Below are 26,868 nucleotides of genomic sequence, written 5' to 3' on the forward strand. Positions count from 1 at the left end.
TGTGAAAATCATTATTAGATACATCTTTATCTAGAGACATGTAAGGAAAATAAGGGTTAATGAAAGCAGAAGACCTATGATTTATTCACCCAAAAAAGGAAGCTGAGATTTAAAGAAGCTAAAAGTAATGTTCGTTTATCCCAGAATTATGAATCAAACTGTCACTTATCACTGTGTATCCAAACCTAATCTCCAGAGGGCCTCCTTGCCTTGGTCCATAAATTCTTTGAAGTGTGCAGGTAAGTAGTTTGGAACAATGGATGATCCCAGCATAGTGGGCATTGCCTTATATACTAATGTTGAATTCCTCTTCACATGTTTGTTTATGTAGTAAGATGGACATGCAGACCTCTTAGGCTTATTAGCTTCCCAATCTGCAACTCTACTAGTAAACTAATTGTTGTAAGAATCAATCACAACGTTACTTAAAAAATGAAACAGAAGAATTCATGCTATCTTCTCATACAAACAGAAGAGACTCTCACATGATTTTAGTCCTCAAATTCACTGCAGCTTCTGCTGCTGGGTTCCTGAGACAACCGTGCTGACAGATTGTCCTGAGCACGTTCTCCATTGGTGTTGCACGATTCCAAGCAGAATCTACGTATGTATTCACCACATTTCTAAAGTAAACCAAGATATATTCATAAAACTCCACTGAGCTCAGCTGAGTCAAGCACTGAATGTCTTACTCTGTAGCATGCATTTACTTTTGCTAACATTTGCATCTCATATGACCATGAATAAACCAATAACTGTCTAAGCAAAGGTAGGAAAATGCATACTAATCTAACCCCCCCCCCTTCAATTCCCAATGAACAGCATGATCTTGACCATACCACTTGCTCAATTTTGCCAACCTGAAACTCAGTTAACTATTTAACTAGCTTATCTTTATGTTCCCTCGAAATAAAATAAAAACCCACAGTAGAAGGAAAATACAGATACGAAATAAAAAGGTACCTTAATACTATATCCACAAGAAATGAAAATTTGTGATATAATTAACTGCAAGGCACCTTAATACAATCATCATCATCTCCTGAGGCAATAGTAGTCTCCATCAGGTTGACCAAGCGGTTCACAGCAGCACTGTTCATGAGCAAACACATCAGAGTCAATTTTCAAGCAGCTGAGAAGACAAAAGACAAAATGGAAAGGCCTGAAGAAAGACGAAATTGATTGGGATTTGGTGGGATATAGAAAAAGCATACCCATGCGCATCTTTCAGGCGTGCAATGGTGGAACCAGTTTCTACATCTGTGGCCAGAATGGAACAATCTGGAGATCCGGTCAAAATAGCTGAATGCATATATCCCATCCAAACCAAATTTAAGTAAGTTACAGGCGAAGAAAAAAAATTGTTTTAAAATTTGACTGTTGAGTAAAAATGGAAAGACAAATAGCAATACCACAGCCTCCATTGATGAATCGAACAGCCCTACCTGATTCACATGAATTTCTTGAAAGAATGGGAATAAGGAGCATAAGAAAAATGAAGACGATGTAGATATGCAATCGAAACTCACCAAATCCAACCATTCTTGAAGACGAAGAATCGCCGAGGGCTGCTGACCTTTGAATAGGTGGGAGAATCGTTGGGTGGAACTTCATAAAGGATAAATAAAGATTGTGAAAAACCGAAACGAGATTTGACAGACGGGATACCTCGAACTCAAAAAAACCGAATGAAGTTCTTGGCTTCTTGCAAATATGGCTTCAACGGCGGGCACCGGAGGGCCCTGGTTTCTCGGAATCGTGCTACCAGCAGCGTCGGTGTGAGAAGAAAAAATAAAAAGGGAAAGGGTTTTGGGTATCGGGTGAATGAAGGAGTTGATATTGTAAATTAATAAAAGTTAATCCATTCAAGTGTGAAAAAAAATATCAATATTTACACGCAAGGCCTCGTTGTTTAAATCTCCACCGCTCATTCAAATGTCGAAGAGGTGGCGAAATAATGGCCGTCGGCAGCAGCTGTCAATAGCCGGCGGTCGGAGGAGAGAGAGAGAGCGGAAGAACGGTCTTTGGTGCTGCGTGCTAATCACTTCGTCTCGTTCGTCTGTGAACTGGTGCGGAGTGAAGAGAAGAGGACAACATGCCGGCAGGTCATGGTATGAGATCTCGAACTAGAGATTTGTTTGCTCGTCCCTTCAAGGAAGAAGGGTTACATCTCTTTGACTACTTACCGGAGGACCTTTAGGAATGGTGATTACGTTGATATGAAGGTTGATGGAGTCATTCATAAGGGTTTGCCTCACAAGATCTACCATGGCCGCACTGGCAAGGTCTGGAACGTAACTGGATTTCATTCGCTGTACCACCGCTCATGCCCTTTGATAGCTCTCAGAATCACTATTTGTCTCTGAGGCAATGTCAGTTAAGAGCAGCTCTTTGTTTCTTCTTCTTTCTTCTCCTACTTGTCTATCTTTTCTGTTGTCAAGGTTTTTTACATGCTTTTACCTGCAAGAGAAGTCCCAAAAGGTTTCGATGCGTTTGAGATCAAAACGGATATATTATGGATTCAAAATTTTTGGGGTTTTTTTCATATAAGACGCTTTTTAATCTGTGAGAGAGCTTCTTTCTGGAAACCTACCTTGACTACAGGGGTTCGAATTTTGGTGGTTTAATTTTCAAGGTGGTGTTGGGTTCCGGCGGTCTTGAAGGTGGTTTTGTAGGGTTCCTGCGGTCTTGAAGGTGGTTTTGTAGGAGTTCCGGCGGTGTTGTAGTGGTGCCGGCGGTGTTGAAGGGGTTCCGTCTTCGTCGTCGTTGGGGCTGCCGGCGGTTTGGGGATGCCGGCGGTGTTGTAGGGGTGCCGGCGGTATTGGGGTTTAGGGTATGAGGTGGCGTAGGGTATGAGGTGGCTTAGGGTATGAGGTGGCTTAGGGTGTGAGGTGGCGTAGGGTATGAGGTGGCTTAGGGTATGAGGTGGTATGAGGTGGCTTAGGGTGTGAGGTGGCGTAGGGTATGAGGTGGTATGAGGTGGCTTAGGGTATGAGGTGGCTTAGGGATTAGGGTTTAAGTAAATCTCACCAAATAAAATCTCAACCGTTGAAGATCACATGTGCTCTTGTAACCCATTTAAGTAAGCAAAGCAAACCCAACCCAGCCTAACTCGACCGGACCGAACCCTCTCTCTCAAATTGAGATTTCAAATTCGCAGATGAGAGGGAAAACCCTTTTCGTTCGTGTTCTTCATTCGATTTTGATTTGTGAACGAACGAAAACCTAAAGAGAGAGAGGGGAGACGAAGGGCTTCAGCGACGAACAACAACTTGTTGCTTTCTGGAAAACGAACTATAGCTTTCGTCTTTTTCATTCGACTTCGACTTCTGTGAACGAACGAACAGAGAGAGAGAAAGAGAGGTGGGTTTTGAAGGGGAAGGCAAGGCGAAGGGCTTCAGACGACGAACAAGAGAAACCGTTTCTTGCCTTTCTGGATGTGCTTCCTCTTCCGACCTTCTCAACTTCACCAAATCTCAGGTAAATTTTTATGTGCAATTTCGTTTTTTCTGCTCTGGTTTATCTGAAATTCATGGCCAATTCTTCCTCCGGTGTTGAAATTTCAAGTAAATTTCATGGCCATACTTGGAGACTCTTAGTGCTCTCTGAACTACGTTTGAACGAGAGAAAGAGAGAGAGCTCCGAAAAGGTTCCGACGACGAGGATTCCGACGACAACCGCGAGTTCTTGCTTCAGAAGACGACGAGGATTCTTGCTTCAGATGATGACGAAGGTTCTTGTTTCCAGCTGAAACCTGAAATAGTGCGAAGAACTGCGAAGGAGAGAAAGAGAGAGGTTAGGGACAAATAACAGAGAACTGCCTGCAACGGTAAGGACGAAAACAGAGGTCTTTATCTCATCAAAGTTTGAGGGTTTTGATCTCCCACTGAGTTGTTTTAACGATTTGGTTCCATATTTTTTCTTTTTTTTTTAGTGAAAAAAGAAGAAGAAGAAAGTTTAGGGCTTCCCGCATTTTGCTTCCTTGTCCTAGAAACAGCTGCTGCTCTGATCTTAAATCCTTCAGACCCGTCTCTATTCTGGTCTTAGTTTTTCGGATAAAACCGTGCTGATCTATTGCTTTGAAACTGCAGGTATTCTTGGGTTCCTTAATTTCCTTGTGATGCTTTGTTTCGTTTGGTTGGTACAAAACCCAGGTCTGTTTTGATTATTGATTCCTCTCCATGGTCTACATTTTAATGATAATAATAATAATGTCAAATCCGGTGTCTTCATATTCTACCGATAGATTATTTTTATCCTTTCAACTTGGCATCCATCTTTGAATGTTTTGATGATATACCATTTTGTGTTAAGTACAAGCATACAGGCAAATGTTGATTTAAAATAGTGAGTGAAGCACAATGAAGAACAAAGATCTTGGGTTATCATTTTCCATTATGGGCTAAAATATTAGTATTAATCATATAACAATTGCCTTCTTTTTGTAGGATTCTTTGGTAGTGATCATTGCCCTGTGACCCTCGAGCTTTCGCCTTCAAGTACAAATTCCAACTAATGCTGATTTTGACCTAGTAAGGTTGCATGAGATTTAGGGTGAGGTAGCCATTTTCCTATATATCTATATTTGTCATCTAAATTATTTTGTGAGGAATTGCATTATTTGTTTACTTAATGGGTATTGGGGAGGGATGTTTGCCTCTTCCTGTTGGTATTTACCATAGTTGACATGGCACAGGCAAACCCTAAATTATAGAGTTATATATGTGGATTCTTCAAGTTGGAGCTTTATCCACTAGCTATGGATGTAGTACTACAACTCCTGCTGACCTTGCAGCCCAAGAAGATGGTGTAACTGGGTAGTTTTGTATTAATGTAGTTCTCTGAGTTTCACCTGTTCTTATGAACTTCCTTGCCCTCCCCCAAAAGAAAAGGCTTGGGTGGGGAGGAGAGAGGTTATATTCTATGCATGACCTTATATCAGTCTCTATTGAATACACTATAATAGGACCAATGCGTGTTATAAATGAAAACATGCAATTTAATCATTTTTTGTCAAGGAAAATTGGTCTGATGCGTGAAGACCTATCAACCACAGCCAAGAATCAACATGTTAAATCACTCTAATTCTGTGTTGCTTTCCAGCACCCTAGGTTCCGCAACTTTTACCATATGGAATCAGATTCTGGATTTGAAATACCCCTATTGTCATTGGACTCATCAACTTGTTTCGTCCACTTCAGTTCAGTGGGATACACCAGAACCTTTAGACTACCAGATTAAGCTATCTGCTCTAGATGAATCTAAATCCTCCAAAACCCAGACCAAGTCAATTTGGCTTTCTCTTCTACTTTTATTTTTAAAATTTTTTTTGGTAAGAAAGTTTCTTTTCTGTTCCTTATTAATTGACCTTTATTTTCTTCTTTTGAAATAAAGATATGTTTGTGAATTAGTAAGTGCTCATGATGCATGCGGTGGGTTGTTGTCGAGCACTTGTGAAGGTTTCTAAGATCTGCCATCACTATTTTTTTACTTTTCCATACTTACACTTAACATTAAATTTTTTTGGGTCACTTAAGAAGAGAAGAGAATACCACCATGAGTCTCATAATTAGCTTTCATCCTCTTTGAATGTGGTCTAAAACATCCCTAGTTAATTCCTTGTAAAGGTTGTAATTGCTAAATGTTGGTCTCAGTGTTGGTCGTCTGACATCTGTCACTTTCAATATGGTTTATAGAATCTGGCACTATCTGAACAGAGAATGCTTACCTTGATTTTATTTTTCAGTGAATTTTCTGAAGCTATTGATTTTATGTGCAAGGTATATGAAAAACAATAGAGATGGCAGCAAAGAGTCAAGTATGAGATGATTGCTCGGATGATCTACTGGGTTTCACTAATCATTAGATGAACTTGTTCTACAATTATTCTTCCCTTTGTTATGTATTAGTCCTTATTAACCGTTATGCACTAAGCACACATAATTGAGTCGCTTGACAAATGGTGGAATTGCAATTCAGAGATTTTTCTGTATGCCTGGATAGTAGGCCTACCTGTATTTGGAACAGTTCTCGTAACTCCTTGCATCAATGATAATTACCCTGCTAAGTTGGTTTCATCAATTTTTTGTACAGTAGTATTATCATAACTCTCTCAGCCCCCTCGCTGTCCCACACCTCACTTCTCTGATTATGGTTAGAAGCAGAGGCATGTATATGTAAGGATTTGAACCACTGAGCATTTAGAGAAACTAAGAGATTATCCATATCTAGATTATCAAGATTAGATTTCCATCTAGTAAGACTGGTATATCATATCTATATTATCAAGATTAGGTTTTGATTTAAATCCATAGCAAATGATGCTTGCAATGCAGGAAACGATACTATTTTTCAAACCAACAATTTGCTAAGAAGATATGTGATTCATCCATGGCAAAGGAGGGGGAAATTTTTGAAGAAAAAATGAAAAGAACAAATTTAATTTGCCTTCACCATTTAAATGATGCGCTTACGTAAACCCTTTAGAATTTGAAACGGTATGGTGCACACGAATCTGATGGCATATTTTTAAACCAACACATAATAGAGGAGCGAAATTTTTTTCCCAAATTGAAACAGCATGGTGCCGTTTCACTGTCCTGCAAGACGGTACCATGCCGTTTTAAATTTTAAAGGTAGGTACAGTTCATTTAGTGAAACGACATGGTTACATTTCACGATTTACGTAAACGGCACCATGCTTTGTTTGCAGGACCATGAAACGGCACCACACCGTTTCAAATTTTAAACCGCAAGTCGTTTGATAGCTTTCTTCATGGAGCCAGCACAAGCAGAACACGTTATTCCAACAACAGAAAAGAGAACCTTAGCTTCAGAGCCTTCGATGCTTTCCTGAACAGCAAAACCCTCGGGATATTTTGGCATCTAAGGGTAATGTGGTCGAGGAGACAAATCTTTATTTTAAAAGGGCATGGTGCCGTTTCGCAGGGGTGTGAAACGGCACCATGCCCTTTTAAAAATTAGGCATGTAACCCTTTAAATTTTAAAAGGGCATGGTGCCGTTTCAAACACCTACAAAACGGCACCATGCCTTTTCATCACAGTGAAGAAACGGCGTGGTGCCGTTTCGCAGGGGTTTGAAACGGCACCATGCCCTTTTAAAAATTAGGCAGGGACCCTTTAAATTTTAAAAGGGCATGGTGCCGTTTCAAACACCTGCAAAACGGCACCATGCCTTTTCATCACAGTGACGAAACGGCGTGATGCCGTTTCGTAGGGGTGTGAAACGGCACCATGCCCTTTTAAAAATTAGGCATGGAACCCTTTAAATTTTAAAAGGGCATGGTGCCGTTTCCAACACCTGCAAAACGGCACCATGCCTTTTCATCACAGTGACGAAACGGCGTGGTGCCGTTTCGAAGGGGTTTGAAACGGCACCATGCCCTTTTAAAAATTAGGCATGGAACCCTTTAAATTTTAAAAGGGCATGGTGCCGTTTCCAACACCTGCAAAACGGCACCATGCCTTTTCATCACAGTGACGAAAGGGCGTGGTGCCGTTTCGAAGGGGTTTGAAACAGCACCATGCCCTTTTAAAAATTAGGCATGGAACCCTTTAAATTTTAAAAGGGCATGGTGCCGTTTCCAACACCTGCAAAACGGCACCATGCCTTTTCATCACAGTGACGAAACGGCGTGGTGCCGTTTCGCAGGGGTGTGAAATGGCACCATGCCCTTTTAAAAATTAGGCATGGAACCCTTTAAATTTTAAAAAGGCATGGTGCCGTTTCCAACACCTACAAAACGGTACCATGCCTTTTCATCATAGTGACGAAACGGCATGGTGCCGTTTCGCAGGGGTGTGAAACGGCACCATGCCCTTTTAAAAAATTAAGTATGGAACCCTTTAAATTTTAAAAGGGCATGATGCCATTTCCAACACCTACAAAACGGCACCATGCCGTTTCAAAAAACCCTTTATAATTTAAAACGGCACCATGCCGTTCTGTGCAACTGTGAAACGGCATGGTGCCGTTTGTCTTTGCCCATTAAAATTTGAAACGGCATGGAGCCGTTTCACCATGCCAATGATGAAATGGCATGGTGTCGTTCTGTACAACTGTGAAATGTAACAATACCGTTTCACTAAATGAACTATACCTATCCTTTAAAATTTAAAACGGCAAGGTGTCATTTTGTAGGACCGTGAAATGGCACCACGCCGTTTCGATTTGAAAAAAAAAAAATTTCACTTCTCTTTTATTCATTGGTTTAAAAAATGACACCGGATTCATGTGCACCATGCCGTTTCAAATTCTGAAGGGTTTACGTAAGCACATCATTTAAACGGTGAAGGCAAATTAAATTTGTTCTTTTCATTTTTCCTTCAAAAATTTTCCCCTCCTTTGCCATTGATGAATCACATATCTTCTTAACAAATTGTTGGTTCGAAAAATAGTAGGTCAGTGAAAGCGGCACCATGCGGTTTCACAGGTCCTCGGAAATGGCATCATGAGCACCATGTCTTTTTGCTGGACTGTGAAATGGCACCATGCTATTTTAATTTGAAAATTATTTTTGTTCCTCTAGTATGTGTTGGTTAAAAAAATGGCATCGAATTCATGTGCGCCAGGGTACCTCCATCGAAGGCTTTACTAAGTTGCTTCCAATTCATGTAAATTGAAAGTGTATTTCAAGTACAGCTAAACTATTTACTAAGTGCATAAATCACATAAACTAGGTGCAGTGCATAAATCACATAAACTAGGTGCATAAATCACATGTACATAAAGACCCTGCTTTAATTGGCAAATAATCTCTTTATCAAATACGATATGAATTTTTAATTTACTTGTAGGAAAATGATCTAATCTCACGTGTTACGTACAAATATATTACAAAAGGGATGAAGGGATAGTTGAAATTTATTTAGGGGAAAATTACACATGAATGGAATGAGACAACAACAAATCCTCCAAATTTATAATTCCTGAGCTACTTGTAACAACTACAAAGAATCTATATTTACAGGTTCAAAGTAATGGTATAAGTAATTAGATCTTGTGATGAAGCTCGTCTCTTAGGAGTCTTGCTTTAGCTTCTACTCTTGCTGTGAAACCAACTGTAGTTCAGACTGAACTCTGTCGCACCATATGGGAGTACTCAGGATCTTCATATTGCCCTTCTTTTCTGATCCATTGAAGAATCTCATCATAGGGGAAAGAATTGTCTCTGAACAGCACAGAATGTGAAGTTAGGAAAGAGACTAGAGATGACTACAAAAAGTGTGAGAAGCCAAAAGGTGGGAGCAGTAGCACAGGCTTCAATGAAGACTTTATAAGCAGTGGTGGATGTACCAGGTGAAATGTTTCCATAAACCAAAAGGAAAAGATACCACACAAGGATTGAACCCCCGATGTGAACACCTTGGTTACTGTTAAGGTAACTTACAGAAATAACCATCTGGCAATTCACAACCCAGATTATACAAGTGAACATGGTTGCCCCCCATGATCTCTAATCCAACGACCTCACCTCCCACACGGAAGGCCTAGAGTTCCAAATCTTTTTTGTAGAAGAATAAGATGATTACAGCACTTGAAAATGCATTCAAAATCCAACCCAACATTCGAAGCCAGCTGACGAGGACATTCTGCACACCTTCTTGGTACAATAGAGTGAACTGCACATCATATTAAAGGGAGGTCAGTTTTAGGGTTGAGTGCAACTAACTAAATTGACCATAAGTGAATTTGAAATAACAAATCAATATTCAAATCTAGGAACTTTACCCAACATTAGTTGCAGTCTCCATCTTATCTCCAGTCAAGACCCATATTTTAATTCCAGCCTGAGCAAGCTTGTCAATGCACTCAGGAGCCTTTACAGGAGAGACAAGTGATAAAATCTCGATCAAATCTCTAAACAAAATTCTTCTTGTGTGGCTTTTCACAGATAAGAATTCGTTTTCCCATAAATTAATAGTAGTTTTTTTTTTTTTTGGAGATCATTAACCAACTCAACCCATGTTGCAATTTGTCCTCAACAGCAGTAGCACCAAGAAGAATTAAATCCTTCTCGATCTTCTCTGCCACATGATCAATCCTTGCATCCCTATCTGCAGTGACCCAATTCCTGGCCTTTGTGAACTCCTCTTTGAACTCTTTATTCTTCTTCACTGAGCTCGCAAAAAGCAAGCACCAATGTTCTGAATCCTGCATCAGCATACTCATATTCATATGCTCCTGAGTTTGCTCTTGAAACTCCCTTCCATTATCTGCTAGCCTTTCAAATATAACACTGCAATCATCCATGGAACAATTTTGATATGAGAAAGCTTTTGATATACAAGCATATAAGCTTTCCCTTGAGATGAAGTTTTATTTACAAACCTGTCAGCACCTTTACTTAGTAATAGTAGCTTTCCCTCCTCATTCCTTACAATCACAGACATCCTCTTCCTCTCACTATTAAATTAAACTCTAAAATATTCAGAAGTTTATAAGTCCTGCAAAAGAGAGATTACCAAACTAATTAATGTTGGGGTTCGGTAAAAGTAATGGTCTAAGGACTCGAGCACCCTCTCCTTAATGGCTAGCTTTTGAATACAAGTTTGAGTCAGTAAGTAAAGGAAACCAACCTTTCAAGACCAGCAGAAATCAAAATGCATTAGCCCAATAGACAACAACTGAAATTTGAGCAACCTAAGGTCTCTAAAATTGAAGATCAAGTAGACTCTCAATTTTCGAGCTTACTACAGTAAAGAAGTCCTGTAACTGTGTTTCAAACTCCAAAACATAATATAATATCAACAAATCAATACAACCATTGAATGGATAACTCATGGTCTAAGCCACTGAGGTATCAAACCAACCCCACCCCTCACTCCACACACATAATCCGCAAAACTCAGTTAGTAGCTGAAACTGACATATCAAGCTCCCGAAAAAGAAAAATCAATTTTCAAAATTTTCTTCTCCTGTTTATCCACAACATCCAAAAAGCGTACAGGCCCAGCATTACCATCATTGAAGGAAATGACCAAACTCCTATCTGCAGGAATTCAACCCACACAGCTCAAGAAAGCCCGAAGAAGGATGAAGGCCTACTGGAACACAACACCCCCCATAAGAAAAGAAAAAAGAAAAAGAACCCTTCACAAATCAATTTGAAAGGACGAGGGATTTTAGAACCATCAAAACAAATCCAGCACTATAGGGTGGGGGAAAGATAATCCTTAAGACAGCAAAGCATCAGAACAGAAGAGATATACATTGTCCCAGCAGGACTGATATGAGTGAATTCATTATTTCTCGGATTATCAGCCATTTTAGAGGAAAAAAGTATTTAATAATATTGATTGTGAATCAACCAATTCCAAATTTATCAATAATACTGCCATTCCAGATCAGAGACTAATTATTTCGGGAAAAAAAAAATAGCCATTTGTGTGTACACAAATAAATCAAAGCAAAACAAAAGAAAAGGGACACTCTTGTGGCAATTGATTGATTCATGGTATAAGAAATAAATTCAAATACTTGATTCATCCCAGCATGAAGCCACATAACTGTGCAACAAGCCCTAACAAATGCATACGAAAACATCGTTACAGCTACCATGGTATGTTTCCAAGTTGAAAGGATAAAAATAATCTATCGGTAGAATATGAAGACACCGGATTTGACATTATTATTATTATTAAAATGTAGACCATGGAGAGGAATCAATAATCAAAACAGACCTGGGTTCTGTACCAACCAAACGAAACAACGCATCACAAGGAAATTAAGGAACCCAAGAATACCTGCAGTTTCAAAGCAATAGATCAGCACGGTTTTATCCGAAAACTAAGACCAGAATAGAGACGTGTCTGAAGGATTTAAGATCAGAGCAGCAGCTGTTTCTATGACAAGGAAGCAAAATGCGGGAAGCCCTAAACTTTCTTCTTCTTTTTTCACTAAAAAAAAGAAAAAATATGGAACCAAATCGTTAAAACAACTCAGTGGGAGATCAAAACCCTCAAACTTTGATGAGATAAAGACCTCTGTTTTCGTCCTTATCGTTGCAGGCAGTTCTCTGTTATTTGTCCCTAACCTCTCTCTTTCCTCCTTCGCAGTTCTTCGCACTATTTCAGGCTTCAGCTGGAAACAAGAACCTTCGTCATCGTCTGAAGCAAGAATCCTCGTCGTCTTCTGAAGCAAGAACTCGCGGTTGTCGTCGGAATCCTCGTCGTTGGAACCTTTTCGGAGCTCTCTCTCTTTCTCTCGTTCAAACGCAGTTCAGAGAATGAAGAAGAAGCGGGGTTTTTCTTCGTTTTGAAATTTTCAGTTGCCTCGGTTCGGTCCTTTAAAACTGGTTCGGTTCTTTAAAACCGGTTCAGTCTACCGGTTACTTCACTTAAAACAACTAAAACCTCACATGGCAGAAATCAACGGTTATTATGCAATTAGACTTCGTGGCTGCATCTGGTCCGTTCGCAGCTCAGCGCTGCGCATTTAATGCGCAGCGCTGAAGCAAAACCCCATCCCTGGCAGAGAAGGTCAATCAATAAATAGCAATAAAACCAAACAAAGAGATAAATTTAATAAATTGTCTAGTTATCTTTAGTGTTGAATTAAACTATTAGTCAATAAATAATGAAAAAGCAGGGTCCAGAAATCAGTTTTCATGTAACAAAATGAGCTGGGAGCTATAATTGCTGTGTACAAGAATATATCATGCAGTCTTAGTCCACATCTATGGACCACATATGTGTGTGCATGTATGTATATGTATTTTACACCAAGGTATTGCTTGATGCCGAAATATACGATTAATACCTGAAAGATAAGACCATCTGCATCATGTGATAGCCTTGGGATAAATTCCTTTAAAACCTTGTTAACTGTAGATAGCAACCAAAAGTCCTTTCTCCTCACCTGATTCCATAGGCAGTCAACAATACCCATTAATAACGACAAGGTTGGGATGAAAACCACATCAGTAGGTAGTATAATTTTAGTTCTACAACATACTCTGAACGGTTCCAGGTCATATCTGTAGTAATGATATCTACTATGATGTATATGCTGTCGTTCAACATTTCGAGGTTCAATCACTTCTTTTTCAAGCATCTTCCACCTTTCATGGAAGGGCCGCTGCATGATATTTGAGGATCATTACTTTGTAGTTGAAGAGCAAAAAGCAGCAATAGAAAATAATCACCAAAAAGGAAAGAGAGAAATCTTTGCAAGTCAAAGAACACTTAAATTATATAATACCAAAACTGAAAAAGCCATTTAGTGTTTTAAATCCATTCCAGTGAAAAAGCCTTTGTCAATTTTGAGAATTATTGTCAGAGTAAGTTTATATAGATATATCTAACCTCTACAATAGACACCCCCGTTAATTGCCATCATATCATAGATCAAGTATATTCTCTCCTGGTTCTGGTATTTGGAAGAGTGTCGATTATCATCTCACCATGAAGCAATGTTAAGTCGTGAGTCTTCTCGGCTAGACCCTAAAAAGAAAAATGTTATAAATTAGATTAAGCACAACTCTCCATTACATAACATAAATTTCAATTTCTCAGGGCAGCAATTTACCACCTCGTTTGTGCTTCTTGTTGGAAACCGCATTTGCACCCTTCGGAAACAGAAATTTCTATCAATCAAGTAACATCCATCGTATGTTAAAAGCATCACGTAGCGTGTCCCATCAGCTTTCCATGTTGCATAGTAATAACGTTGCCTTAATAACTGTAAATTGTCCCTGAATAATATAAAACAAAGACATAAATTATATGTAAATCAGTCGAATATACAGATGTCCCTTACATGATTGATTTATAGGGAATCATTAGAACACAAGTATACATCAGAACCTTGAAAACTAACCCCAAACAAATTGTGTAATAAAATGAGCAGTAGAAGAATGTTATACTAGGTAACTGAATTGAGTAGATATTCATAAAAAAATGAAGCTAAATCTTAGCACAAGAGCAACTGTACAAACAACTATTCAGAAGAAACAATATCTGAATAATATCCAAAAGGATTGCTTGTTTGGCAATGACCAACACTTTCAAAGAAGAGGCCATAATTTCAACTATCCTTCGCGCCAAACTACCAAAAATACAAGAGCAATAATTTTGTATACTCAGCAAAATGAAAATTTGTGTCCTGTAACCCAATAAGAAATCTGAACTGGCGCAGCAGCACATAGTTTCTCCATGTTTGAGGCTCTGCTTTTGCCTTTGGTTCAGTACAATTACTACCTACTACCTATCCTTGCCTTCCTGTGAAAAGCTTATGTGCGAACATTGGAGCTACACTTTTTCTCTTCTTCTGGGGACATTGGAGTTGCATGTTTATCTTCTTTTGTGGAAATTCCTACCTAATACTTCCTGTGATGCAACATTTTTGAGACAATTGGTAGTTAATGAGGATGGGGTTCATGTTCACTGCTGCCTATTGTCCTCATTGTTGGGCGGTCCGTTCAACATGAAGAATATTCAGTTGTTGAATATCTCTGGGAGTTCTCTCAGTGCTCTACTACTACTACTTGCGCTCAAGATTAGGAGAGGTCCTTTGATATATGTTCTTGTTGTTCCAAGCCGGAGCATTTGACATGTATACTCCAGCTTGAGGGTGTGTGTTAAGATATGCATGACTTACCATTTTATAAATGGCAACCACATTATGTGGAGTCCACCCTAGATTGGATAAGATCTGATTTTATTCTGATCAGACTTTATTCACTTTCCTTATTGTTATAAAAGTGCATCCAGAATTAGGAAATATCGTTAATCTGGATTGTTTTCAGCAACTAATAAAACAGCACGTGAGAGGTAGAGCTATCAATGTAACTCTCCGACCTCCTTTTCACTTCTCTTCTTCACTTTTTCTTCACCTTCACCTTTGGTTTTGCACTTTCTTCACCTCTAATTTCATGAGACAGCTCCTCCAAAAATTTATATCCTAAATTTAGGTCCACCAAAACTCACACTGTTAAATTTATAGTTAAAAGGTCATTCTGAAATACATATTTATATTCATAATCTTGATATGGGTATTCTTTTACATGTAACCCCCTTGAAAGATGTGTCAAACTTGTGGCACCCCCTCAAAAAACCACACCTTACATTTAGGTTGTCCAACACTCACATTTTGTAAAGTTTCAATTAAGAGTTATTGTCAGATGACCTTAACCTTGCTTGTTATGTGTATAATTGAAATTACAATTTTGCCCTTCAAAAGTTGGGGGGGGGGGGAACCAAATTTTCCTCTTATCATTTATTTTCTTATCCATCCTAGTTTTGCCACTCGTCCATCTTAGCATCCTCATTTCCGCTACACTGACTTTATCTATATGATTCTTTTTAACAACCCAACACTCTACACCGTACATCATAGCTGGTCGGACAACGGTCCCATAAAATTTTTCTTTAAGCTTTAAGAGAACACGCCGATCACACAACACCCCGGATGGTCGTCTCCACTTCTTCCACCCTATTTTAATTCTTTAGGAAACCTCATCCTCTAAATCACCTCTTTTACTATGATTGAACCTAGGTACCTAAAACAATCACTCTGAGGAATCTCCTTATCGTCAAGTATCACCACCTCATCGTCTGCCCGATCATGACTAAAGTTACAAACTAGATATCCTGTCTCCGATCTACGTAGTTTAAAGCCTTTGGATTCCAAAGCTACTCTCCAGGATTCTAAAATGGTATTAATCCCCACTTGGGTCTCATCAATCAATACAATATCATCAGCAAAAAGCATACACCAGGAGACCTCATCTTAAATATCTTTGGTTAATTCATCCATTACCAATGCAAATAGATATGGGCTTAACGTTGATCCTTGATGTAGCCCAACTGTTATTGAGAAATCATTACTTTGTCCCCACTGTTCTCACACTAGTGACCGAACCATCATACAAATCCTTAACAATATTTACTTACAACACTTATTTTCTCTAATACTTGCCAAATTAACACTCTAGGGACTCTATCATAAGCTTTTCTAGGTCAATAAATACCATATGATCCAAGTACAATACTACAATTACAGTAGAAAATTCTGAACCACTAGCATCAATTCAAAAGTGTAATAGTAAAAGCAGATAAACCACTTAGCGATAACGAAGAGCACCAACCAATATCAAAGAAAGAGCCGTTAACCAGTAGTCTAGTAGTATGTCCCAAAGATCCAAAAAGTAGCCATTAACAGAAAATTACTACAAAACTAATGATTATTAATATTTCCTCCAGTAGAAGAATAACAAAATTGCAGTTGATTCTAGTAGACAGAGAAGCAGGGAAAAACGTGGCTGCAGTAATGAAATAAACTCATGCCGAATTCCTATTTACCAGAAGAAAAGAGGTTGTGGTTGATAATGGTGAAAAGGATATTAACCACAAGAACAGCATAAATAACAACTGGGAAGTAGTAACAATTACAATCCAAAAGCATCTTATAAGTATGTAATCCATAGTACATTGCAAGCCGAGAGTCGAGAGAAAAAAGGAATGGTAGCAGGTTCTTTCCTTAATTTTAACAAACAGCTGATACACAATATATCATCACAGAATCCTTCCACAGTAGTAAGAGGGAAAACAAAAAGTTCTTTCCAGAATTTATAGAGTAAATGAAATAGTGGCAGCATTATATGATCCAATCAATGACAGTTTTCTATTTATTAGAAGATACAGGATTGCAGTTGATTATGATAACTAGCAAGCGATACGAAGGGCAGGGCAGGGCGGGGCGGGGGCAGCCGGGGGGGGGGGGAACCAGCAACACTAGTCACAAGTATATGCAAGACATCGCAACAATAGCAAGATGGGACCAGTAGTAATAAGTAAAAAATGTCTCACAGTAGCAATTTGCAGGAAAAGAGCTTCCCTAAAATATGAGTAACTGTCAACGCAGGTTGTGCAGAAGATTCATACTCCATTGGACAAAGTGAAAGACACCCTAGAGACGCAATCAGTTCTCAGAAAAGTGGAATATTTTCCTTGGATCTTGTATCTCTAGTAGATAAAAAACTGAACAAATAATGGCAAGAAGAATTTCAATGGATCTTATGTCTCCAAATCACAAACTGAACATATAATTGCAGAAACAGCTTTCGTCCTATGGGCCTTCAATAGCAATATTAGATAGACAAAGATCATGTCCTACATTGGTAAAGAAGGATCTTAATTACATGGATAGAGGTAGACACAGGAGGAAAGAAAAACTGAATAGTCAAGAGAAGAGAAGAAAAAAAAAATCCCTAGGCTTATTAAACCTGCTGAAATACCATGTTAGAATTGCAATACCTATAGGAAGTGAAAGGATATTTCGAAAGAAGAAGAATAAAAGAAGACTAAAGAAGAAGAGAAGAAGAAGAACCAGCAGGTTAGAACATCACCTTGCAATTCTGGATGAATTTCCGAGAATTATAGGCTCTTTATCTACACACTTCAATTCTCAAATTACAGTCCTGTAAGACAAATAATTCTGTCCTCCCAAAAAAAAAGGAAAAAGACAGAAATATTCAGTCCAAAATAGAAACAACCAGAAATAGAAAGCATGGAAAAAGGAAACTCCAAACTCTAACCATCCAATCCTTGTGCAAATCTAACAACTTTATTTATAGCCTCAAATAAGGAAATAAAAAAGGACTCTATGTTAGAAAACCAATTACAACTCTAGTTGACTAACCAATTCTAACACAACTACTAATTGACTAAGACATTGACTCAAATAAGAAAATAACTAACTCGAGAGGACACCTATCCATATTCTGAGAATAGAAATGGAGTCCTCAAAATAAGGAGGATTATACTAGACCCAAGTTAGGGGATTCCAACATAACTGTTAAACAAGGGCTCTTAAATAACTTGCAAAATGCTGATTAGAAGAAGAAAAAAAAAGTAAAATATATCTGAGGTCCAGACACTACCGTAGACTCTATGGAACCCAAGACTAGTTATCACAAGTTGGGCAAAATTACTAAACAACTCCTGGTTGAATTAGGGGTCCTAAGGTTTGGGGCATAAGCCTAGGACGTATGGAACCCCTGGAAATAATTAACATACTCTTCCCCTCCTTGAAAGCATTCATCTCTTGATTCATGTGCCTATCATATGGCTCTAGATCAGTCCTCTGAAAATTTTCAGTGGGAATACATCCTCGCATCTTGCGCGCTTTTATTTTATTTTTGGTGGGGGGGGGGGGTAGCAGGTGTGTTGCTGATAGCACTACTACTAGGCAAAATATTGAAAAAGTAGGAACAGTAGGGATCAAATCTTCAAGTCTAGGGGCTTAACTTTCAAAGAACTAAGGGGGCATAATGAAGTCAACATGTTGAAGTTCAAAGTCATTAACTATGCCCCGGGAATCTTCTTGTTCCATGAATGCTTTCAGGATTACCGTCTTGGCAATGGCTTTGTGAACTCCTCCATATACTTAATGACCTGGGGAGGATTCTCCGTTATATACTTAATGTCTTAGGGAGGATTCTCCTTGACATACTTAATTTTCCACTCTGGATGAATATATGGCTTAACAGCAAGGGCCCATAATAGATAATAGGTCAACTAGCTACACCACTAAGTTTGATTGAGGCAATTTCTATAGTGAAGAAATCAGCTAAGGACTTTGAATCAGCCACTGACAGATGCAGACCCAGCAGTAATAAACTAGAGACCAGAGGAAGAAGCAATGCAAAGAGATCTAAACCTACAAAGGTTGTCAACAGCCAAGTAAGTAGATGCAAAGTAATGGTAATAGTAAAAGAAGAAACTCGAAAGAGTCAGAAAAAAGGAACCTGATATGCAGATTTCAGACTGCAGAAAAACATCAAAATTTTAGAGTTCCCTACAAAGGTTGTGAACAGCCAAGTAAGTAGATGCAAAGTACCGATAACAGTAAAAGAATAAACCCCAAAGAATACAAACTGATTGAGTCAGAATAATGGCACCTGAAATGCAGATTTCAGACTGCAGAAAAAATCAAAATTTTAGGGGTTCCGCCAGCCATATTGGGGTACTTTTTTAAATGAATCCAGAATGAGGCAGCTTAAATTACGTTTCAAGTTCGGCCAACATCTAGTAGAGTAAGTCTTCAAAAACTCAGCAAATCTCACTACCACGATGAGACTTGAAGACACAGCAGATTTCGAAAATAAAGATTCAGCTGTCTCAGGCATAAGGTAGATACAGAACCAGACCTAGAAGATTCACAGGGAGCATATTTCCTACTGTCTGATTAGAAGTAATCACAGGGAGCATGGCAGCAACTGCTGCAATAGGCAAAAGGAGAAAAACCAAAAGAAGAGTCAAATATTCGGACTGCTATCTTAACACAAGATCAGAGTTCAAAGCTTGGATTCCAAGTAACAGCAGCAATACAGAACCCAAAAAGCAGAGAAAAGATGGAGGGACGAGAGGGAGACTGAAGAAGAATATGTGAGGAGAAGGAAAAGGTGCAGAATTGCACATCTCCCCTACACATCTCATAAATAGTAGTATCAGGTTCAGTTTAGGATAGTTGCACAACCAAATTATATAACAAAATAGAAAGATGTTACTATATCCATGGTTTTTAAACTAATTACATAGGAAATTTAGAAACATGTCACTATATCAGTAACATCTCAGACCTGCGACACCTAGCTTCATGCAATGACACTCAATTAACTGAAGGTAAAACAATAAAAAAGTAGAAAACTACTTTTAGCCTTTTTCACAGTAATATCATTAACACAAACCATCACATTCCTTATTGGTTTCTTAATCCCCCCCCCCTCCAACAACAAAAAAGAAAACACTTGCCATGGGATATAATTTCTTTCTTTTTTATTTTATTTTTTTGTGGCAGAAGCTGGAGGAGTGATAAAACAAAAATCCATTAGCAAGAACTAGCATTCAGACGCAAACATCTAAACTTATATACACAAAATTATCTGCTACACAGAAAATCATTTCTCAAGTTTGAACATGAGTCCCTTTACGAAGTTCCCCAGAATGAATCAACAAATTCATGTTTGCATCTAAAAGGCAGGTGTATCCGTAGATGAATGTTTAGTGAGAAAAAATCTAAATTCAACAGCTGACCAAGAAGTACCACTATGCAAATAAAGGAGAACTGTATATTGTACTGAACAGTACCCAAAATATAAGCAGAGACCAACCATTCTGATTTTGCCTGTAGTAATGCCATATCGACCCAGGCATGAATTTAATTTGCCACGTAAACCAAAATTGGGTAAGTAAATCATGCATGTATGCATGCTGAAGCATGAGTTGCTGCAGCAACACAAGGATTTAAATTACAATATCAGCAGTTGGATAGGCCACTAGTGGGTACTCATATGGATGTTTCAATCCGAACAAACACGATCTAGATAGCAGCTAGAACACGGACCAGTGGTACCAACACAAGTTCGCAATACCCATATGATTTCAATTCTTCAAAACTGGGGGGCAAGTTCTATATAACAGGCCAAGGAAAAAGGGACAAAAAACCTCTAGTACACATAACAGTATATGAGATGACAGCCTACAAAATTGGAAACCCAGAAAACCAACTTGGATGAACCTGTTGGCATCACAATAATACCATGCTTTTCCAAGAATTGGCACAGCCTCTCTAGTGAGATTTTTGAGGCCTCTGAAAAATTAAAAAATCTGACAAAAAAAGGAAAAAGAAAAGGTCAAATCCCCATAATTATTGGACCAAGAGCGCTAGACACAAGAATTTACAGCATACTTTGGTAGAAGTCTAATAAATACGGTACAGCAAAATGCCAAGATTAAGATGAGAATTATAAGCTCTGTAAATATGAAAAACTAAAAATTGGATTAACTCAGAGAGGAAGCCCAACACAGATTGAGATCTATAACAAGAAGAAATTTTGAATTTAAAAATTACAACTCACACTGCACTCTAAATAAGTTACAGCCAAGTCAGCGAAGTTGCAGTTGCAATTGTTTCAAAACTCATAATGGCAAGACAAATCGAGAACATCAATACAGTCTCAAACAATACATTTGTTTGTGAAAGGGACGACTCACAATATTGGTCTCTACCGAATCTATATCCACTTTTATTGGTCTCTACTGAATCTATATCCACTTTTATCCCTTTGATTTGATTCAGTCGTATGTGCAGAAAATCAAAGCCAACGAATTTACGAAACCACATAATTCACCATTAAAAACATAAAGTCATCTTAATACACACACAATAGTTGTTAGGAATAGTTGAAGACAAAACAAAGCATCCATTGGAGTTATGTTTAGCATATTACTTAGAATAAGATCTATACAGACTCACACGCACACAGAGACATCCCCACACTAATTATAGCCTAATTATAGATGATATGAGTGAAAACAGAGGTTTGGAGCAGCTGTTCAGGAGTGCATACTGGAGTGGCAGCCCAAACCTTTCTTCTGCCCCCTTTTGTTTGACATTTTCTATCTCATGCTCTTCCTAAGAAGATGATAGGTGTCATTTCATATTGTTGTTAACCATCAAGATATGGGCCCCACCAGCTAATTCAACCAAATAAAACTGAAACTGAACTGACCATCAGGCAAAGAGCCAGATCTTAGGTTTAACCTGATTGACATTCAGGTTGAGTTTGGGTTCTGCTAGAGGCCTGTTATCTTGGCTGGTTTTGATCAGCCAAAAAACTGTGTTGTTTGAGTAAGTTGGCAATTCCTTGGTTGAGTTAATGTTTATTTATTTATTTATTTATTTTTTAATAATTCCGGCCACGGTTGCGAGGCCCACGGGACCTAATCAGGTAATGAAACTTCCAAGACAACCACCCTATAAACATTGGTCAAATCTTTAGTTTCCTAGCAATCTGACCGAAATTGTGGTCAGCTTTGACTGAGATTAGTTGATGGTGAAAAAGTGATGGTTGCAAGAGACAACTAGTTTAACCAATTCACTGCGTTTGGTTTTTCTGATGCTGAATGACATCTTATGGTTGATGGTGCCTTCCAACATACTGGGTGTCCTGGACAGCATCTGAAAGTCTTTTGGGGTCATACCACATGATGCTGCTGCTCTTTCCTTTGATATTTTATGAGTATTTTATTTGTACTCGTTGGCCTGGTTTCAAACCCAGCCGGTATGCCTCATGCTGGGTCAACTGAGATCCCCTGGCACCTATCTAAGGAAATACAAGGATATTGCCCTGTTGACCCCTGTTTCGCCCTAACTTGGGCAATCTAGGCCCAAACTTGGTTGAGTTGAGTAGGGAACAGATCTGATCAGCATATCCAAGCCATCCTTAGAATTTTGTTAAGGAATCTGGATGATCTTATTTTTCAGTCTACACCAGTGTCTACTAGCAGTTAACATATGTTTCTTGTGTTTTGGTCTCATGCAGCCTCACTTGTTGAATTCAGTTTCATTTCTACTAAAGATGTTTTTATTCTTTATTTTTTATTCTAACCATTAGTTCTTGTGCTTGCAGTCGTTGCCGAGTTATTTTGTCAAAGAATTCCTTCCGAAAAAAACCAGGAAATGATTTTGTGGGACTCAAATGACAAGGCATGGCCTGTGAAATATGTTTATGCCAATACACCAATTCTAAGAGGTGGACTTAGTGGTGGTTGGATCAAATTTTCAATGGCCAATAATCTAGAACTGCATGATGTCTGTGTCTTTGAGCTTATCAAGGCAAAGGAAATGAGACTTGATATTTTCAGGGTAAAAGAAGACGTGACACCACTAATCAGGGCTTAAAATGACAGAATCTTGAACTTGTTTGTTTTATTTGATGGAAGAAATCAGTTAAGTGAATCAGGGCAAGTACTGTCTCAATATACCATCAGGAATTCCAATCTTAAAGAGTTCTTTTCCTATTATAGCATAAAGGATGATTTAAATTAGATTAGGACACTTAATAGCTAAATAAATATTTTCTGCATTTATTTACTTTATTTAGTCTTTTAGAGTTTTGGTTCCGTGGAGCAATGCATATAGGGTATTCACATCCTAAACCTGATTTCCTCTCTTCTCTGTTCTTCCTTCACAAGAACATATTCAGCAATTCAAGCTGCAGTTCAAGAAGATCTGCAGTGGTAAGTTGAATCATCCCTAATCAAGGGTGACATTAATTTTAGGTGCAGAACCCCGCTCCAAAAGAGATTTGAACTGTTGACCTCTTATGAAGAACCAGTTCAATTCACATTCCAACACGGTTGAATAATATTATTGAAATCAATCCTAGTGTTTTTTGTGATAACAAGGAGGGGCTCTTAATCAATAGAATTGAGATATGAACCAAACGAGAGATGAATTCAGAATTTGAAGTGCAAAAACCAAAAGGAAGTTTACAGGGGTCAAGGAGGAGGTTAACAGCCTCTGCTACCACTATCTACCAAACCCAATGAAGAGAAAGAGTGTGCAGTTCCTCTCTTTTTTCTAACCAGTCTTTGAGTCGCTTTCATGGATTCTGGATGGAGCCTTTTGCAATAAATTAGCTTGTGACCTTAAATCATGTATGAAAATGCAACTAACTACTATTTGTAGTGTTTCAATCTTCTATTTTGCATTCCCTGCTATATTTGAAGTACTTTAGTCTTGTACTTTGCATTCCCTGTTATAAGTTTTCGTCCAAACAATGAATGTGTACAAAAAGGAAAGGAATAAGATAAATGAGTGGAAATTCATTCATCCTGCACATACACTACAGATTATATTTTAACTTAAAAAGTTTCAGATTCTAATGTGCAATGAACTCATCTGCCATAATCTGCAACAATGAAGGAGATGGTACAGAGATATACAAAGAGCATTTCCATGAGATGAAAATTCAGATTCTTAATATAATGAAATAATAGATACAATCTGCATATTCCTAGTGAATGGGTCAATGACAACAGCAGAGGTGTATCTAGATCAACGAATCTACAATTCAAAAGGGAGGGGGGGGGGGGAGAAAGAGCATAAGATGAATAAACTACCACAAAAATTCAGGGGACTACCACATATTTATGCACCAAAGACATAGCAAGCATGCAAATAAATACATAAGACACAGACACCACTCCAGGGAGACACAGTACATGCATTGACCTTTTAAAATAAAAAATAAATAGAAGGGATGACTAAAAAGGGAGTGTGATACTTACCTGAAGCAGCCAAGCCCCGCAGCAAGATGACCAGCAAAACCCATAGCAAGTCTAGTCTCAACCATGCCTCCAATCATCAAACTCAAGCCTGATCTTCTCACTACCTCAACGATTTCAAGGGCTCCCATAACCCCAAATTTTGCAAGTTTAATGTTGATGACATCAGCAAGATTTCCTTAGTTTCCTAGCAATCTGACCCAAATTCTGGTCAGCTTTGACTGAGATTAGTTCATGGTGAAAAAGTGATGGTTGCAAGAGACAGGTAGTTTAACCAGTTCACTGTGTTTGGTAGATTTCCAAGTTAGCTTCAACTAGGAAATGCAAAGAATAATAGAAATCGGTAAAGAAACTGAAAATATAAGTCCAGTTAAATAGAAATTCAGAGTAAAATAAGTATAGGATTAGTATACAAAAACATTCAGAAATATTGGGTAAAATTTAGGGATGAGACAAGTTGTTGAATGGAGCCTTACCAAGTAAGCAAAATGTAGGAAGCCCTAAGCTTTCTTCTTTTTTTTTCTTCCCCCTGAAAAGGAAAAAAACGAAAAGATGTGAAACAAAATCGATAGAACAAACCGAATTTTGAGAGATGAAAACAAGAATATTATCCCTCTGTGTTTGTCCTTACCGTTGTAGGAAATCGTTCGCAGCTCTCTCTCATTCGGTTATTTGAGAATGAAGAAGCAGATGCCTAACCTCCTTCGCACGATTTGAGGTTTCAGCAGGAAGCAAGAACCGTCGTCGTCGTCGGAACCTTTATCGGAGCTTTCTCTCTCTTTCTCCCTCGTCACCGTCAGAACCCCACCCGTTGGCAAGGCGGAATGAAGAAGAAGGAACCAAAATAAACGGTTACTTCACTTAAAAAAACAAAAATACCATATGCTCAAAATCAACGGCTATTAGAATTTTGAACGACACGGCTTCATCTCCACCATTCACAGGTCCCGAAAAAACACGCACCAGTGAGAATGAAATTGAACGACTAAATTAAAGATCGAGAAAAGCATACAGAGAGAAGGTGTAGGATTTAAGTTGGGTAATACCAGAACAGCTTCGTCAGTAGCGGCGGTCGGAGGAGAGAGAGAGAGCGGAAGAACGGTGTTTGGATTGCTGCGTGCTAACTTCGTCTCGTTCGTCTGTGAACTGGTGAAGTAAGCGATTCCATTTTTTGTTCGAAGAATTTTTTATTTTCTGTTGAATGTAATGTTGTGGTTTGGTTTTCTTTGGTTTTCGATGTTCTAGGGTTTGATCGTCAAGCTTTTGAACAAGCCTGGAAAGTTATATTGGGTTTCACCGTAGATATAGAGTGGAGAAATGGAAGAAACAGAAGAAGGTCGAGCTGATGTGATGCAGCGACTTCACTCGTCGTCTTCTCTTCCAAAGCAGCCATCCATCAACCGATTCGAGATTCCCCATTTGAATACTTCGTTAGTTCATCCTCCGCTGAGGCATTTCTTGCCGAATTTTATTCCTGATAGCAATAAGAGGCCTGGTATACCTCCCTCACCCTCACTTCCCTCCTGCTTCTCTCTATTCACAGATCCCGGTTTCTCGCCCTGTTAGTTACTTTCAGAATTTTAGCGCAGCTCCATCTCATTCAGCAGTCTTGCCTTCCTTACCTGCTACACCAACACCGCCAGGAGAGATTAGGGTTGGTGGTCAGTTGGTGACTTTGCATTTTCATCGCCTCGCCTGTGTGAGAGAGTAGCGCCGTTTCTTTGCTGGGGTCTTTCACAAATCTTAACCCTTTATTTGGTTATCTTTTTCGTCACTTTTCTTTGAACTTATATGTTTGTTTCTGAGGGCTTCTTAGGATCTGTCTTTGCATTATCCTGGCAAAGCGAAGATTTTGGCAGTGTTGGGTGTTGGGTTTTGTGTTCCGGCGGCCGGCAGCATGGGATGGGGTGTTGGGTTTTGTGTTCCGGCAGCCGGCGGCATGTGATGGGGTGTTGGGTTTTGTGTTCCGGCTGTCTTGGAATGGGGTTCCGGCTGCCGGCGGCGTTGGGGCAGCCGGCAGTGTAGTAGGGGTGCCGGCGGTGTTGGTGCCGCCGGCAGTGTTGTAGGGGAGCCGGCGGTGTTGGGGTTTAGGGTATGAGGTGGCGTAGGGTATGAGGTGGCGTAGGGTATGAGGTGGGGTATGAGGTGGCGTAGGGTATGAGGTGGCGTTAGGGTATGAGGTGGCGTTAGGGTATGAGGTGGCGTAGGGTATGAGGTGGCGTAGGGTATGAGGTGGCGTAGGGTATGAGGTGGCGTAGGGTATGAGGTGGGTTAGGGTATGAGGTGGCGTAGGGTATGAGGTGGCGTAGGGTATGAGGTGGCGTAGGGTATGAGGTGGCTTAGGGTATGAGGTGGCGCATGGTATGAGGTGGCTTAGGGTATGAGGTGGCGCAGGACGGTAAAGCAACGGTCGGATGCACTCTATTCAATCCTAGCCGTTGATCGCAGTTGGAAGGGTTAATGTGTAAACCGTTTGGGTTGTGTCCATAAACCGAACTAGCGCACTGGACCAGACGAACCAAATTGTACGATTTTCAATATGAAAAACACAAAACCGGGGCATATCCTGCTTTCGTCTCGGTAACGTGATTTCGTCTCTAAAGATATGCGGTCGATTCCTCTTCTTCCTAATCTCCCAACTCTTTTTTTGAATATCGTTGAAGGGAAACTTGATTTTGTCCTCTTCCATTTCATGGAGATAAAACGAAGAACACGGAAGTAGTATAATCCTTGCTTGTGAAGAACCAGCGGAAGGTGAAGGATGCTCCTACC

The 26,868-nt window shown here is 39.2% G+C and overlaps 2 protein-coding genes and 1 long non-coding RNA gene across 14 annotated transcripts; 1 reads left to right on the forward strand and 2 right to left on the reverse strand.

Annotated features, from left to right (window-relative positions):
* Positions 1-844: 844 nt before the first annotated feature.
* LOC149014447 (WD repeat-containing protein 55-like) lies at positions 845-1,808 on the reverse strand. Of its 2 annotated transcripts, XM_089157283.1 has the most exons (4): positions 1,530-1,808; positions 1,413-1,445; positions 1,215-1,302; positions 845-1,092 (listed from the first exon to the last, which is right to left on the reverse strand). In XM_089157283.1, the coding sequence occupies exons 1-4, from the start codon at positions 1,612-1,614 to the stop codon at positions 1,005-1,007; spliced, it is 294 nt and encodes a 97-aa protein (XP_089013409.1). In that variant the 5' UTR covers positions 1,615-1,808; the 3' UTR covers positions 845-1,004. The 2 variants fall into 2 exon arrangements, 1 of the variants encoding a protein (XP_089013409.1); XR_016173674.1 differs by lacking the exon at positions 1,413-1,445 and having other exon boundaries at positions 845-1,302.
* Positions 1,809-3,065: 1,257 nt separating this feature from the next.
* Positions 3,066-6,578, forward strand: LOC149014448 (uncharacterized). Of its 2 annotated transcripts, none has more exons than XR_016173654.1 (4): positions 3,066-3,829; positions 3,935-4,154; positions 4,449-4,559; positions 5,781-6,578. It is a non-coding gene; the product is annotated as an uncharacterized LOC149014448 (long non-coding RNA). The 2 variants fall into 2 exon arrangements; XR_016173655.1 differs by having other exon boundaries at positions 3,088-3,829; positions 4,092-4,154.
* A 2,118-nt stretch (positions 6,579-8,696) lies between these two features.
* On the reverse strand, positions 8,697-25,976 carry LOC149014449 (mRNA-capping enzyme subunit alpha-like). 10 transcript variants are annotated; one of them, XR_016173383.1, is made up of 15 exons: positions 24,728-25,954; positions 24,573-24,625; positions 24,100-24,378; positions 18,924-19,244; positions 18,771-18,820; positions 17,370-17,458; positions 13,553-13,715; positions 13,327-13,464; positions 12,977-13,099; positions 12,782-12,880; positions 12,005-12,489; positions 11,704-11,766; positions 10,352-10,467; positions 9,752-10,259; positions 8,697-9,642 (listed from the first exon to the last, which is right to left on the reverse strand). XR_016173383.1 is itself a non-coding variant. In XM_089154908.1 (12 exons), exons 3-6 carry the CDS (start codon positions 24,225-24,227, stop codon positions 13,369-13,371), a joined length of 489 nt encoding a protein of 162 aa, XP_089011034.1. In that variant the 5' UTR covers positions 24,228-24,378; positions 24,573-24,625; positions 24,728-25,976; the 3' UTR covers positions 9,938-10,259; positions 10,352-10,467; positions 11,704-11,919; positions 12,005-12,489; positions 12,782-12,880; positions 12,977-13,099; positions 13,327-13,368. The 10 variants fall into 10 exon arrangements, 4 of the variants coding, with proteins under 4 accessions (XP_089011034.1, XP_089011036.1, XP_089011035.1 ...); XR_016173384.1 differs by lacking the exon at positions 17,370-17,458; XR_016173382.1 differs by lacking the exons at positions 18,771-18,820; positions 18,924-19,244 and adding an exon at positions 20,533-20,631 and having other exon boundaries at positions 8,701-9,642; positions 24,728-25,944.
* Positions 25,977-26,868: the final 892 nt, after the last annotated feature.

The sequence above is a fragment of the Hakea prostrata genome, chromosome 5 (assembly GCF_041222555.1).
Source record: "Hakea prostrata isolate BN-2017 chromosome 5, UWA_Hpros_2, whole genome shotgun sequence".
In the NCBI taxonomy this organism is placed as follows: Eukaryota; Viridiplantae; Streptophyta; class Magnoliopsida; order Proteales; family Proteaceae; genus Hakea; species Hakea prostrata.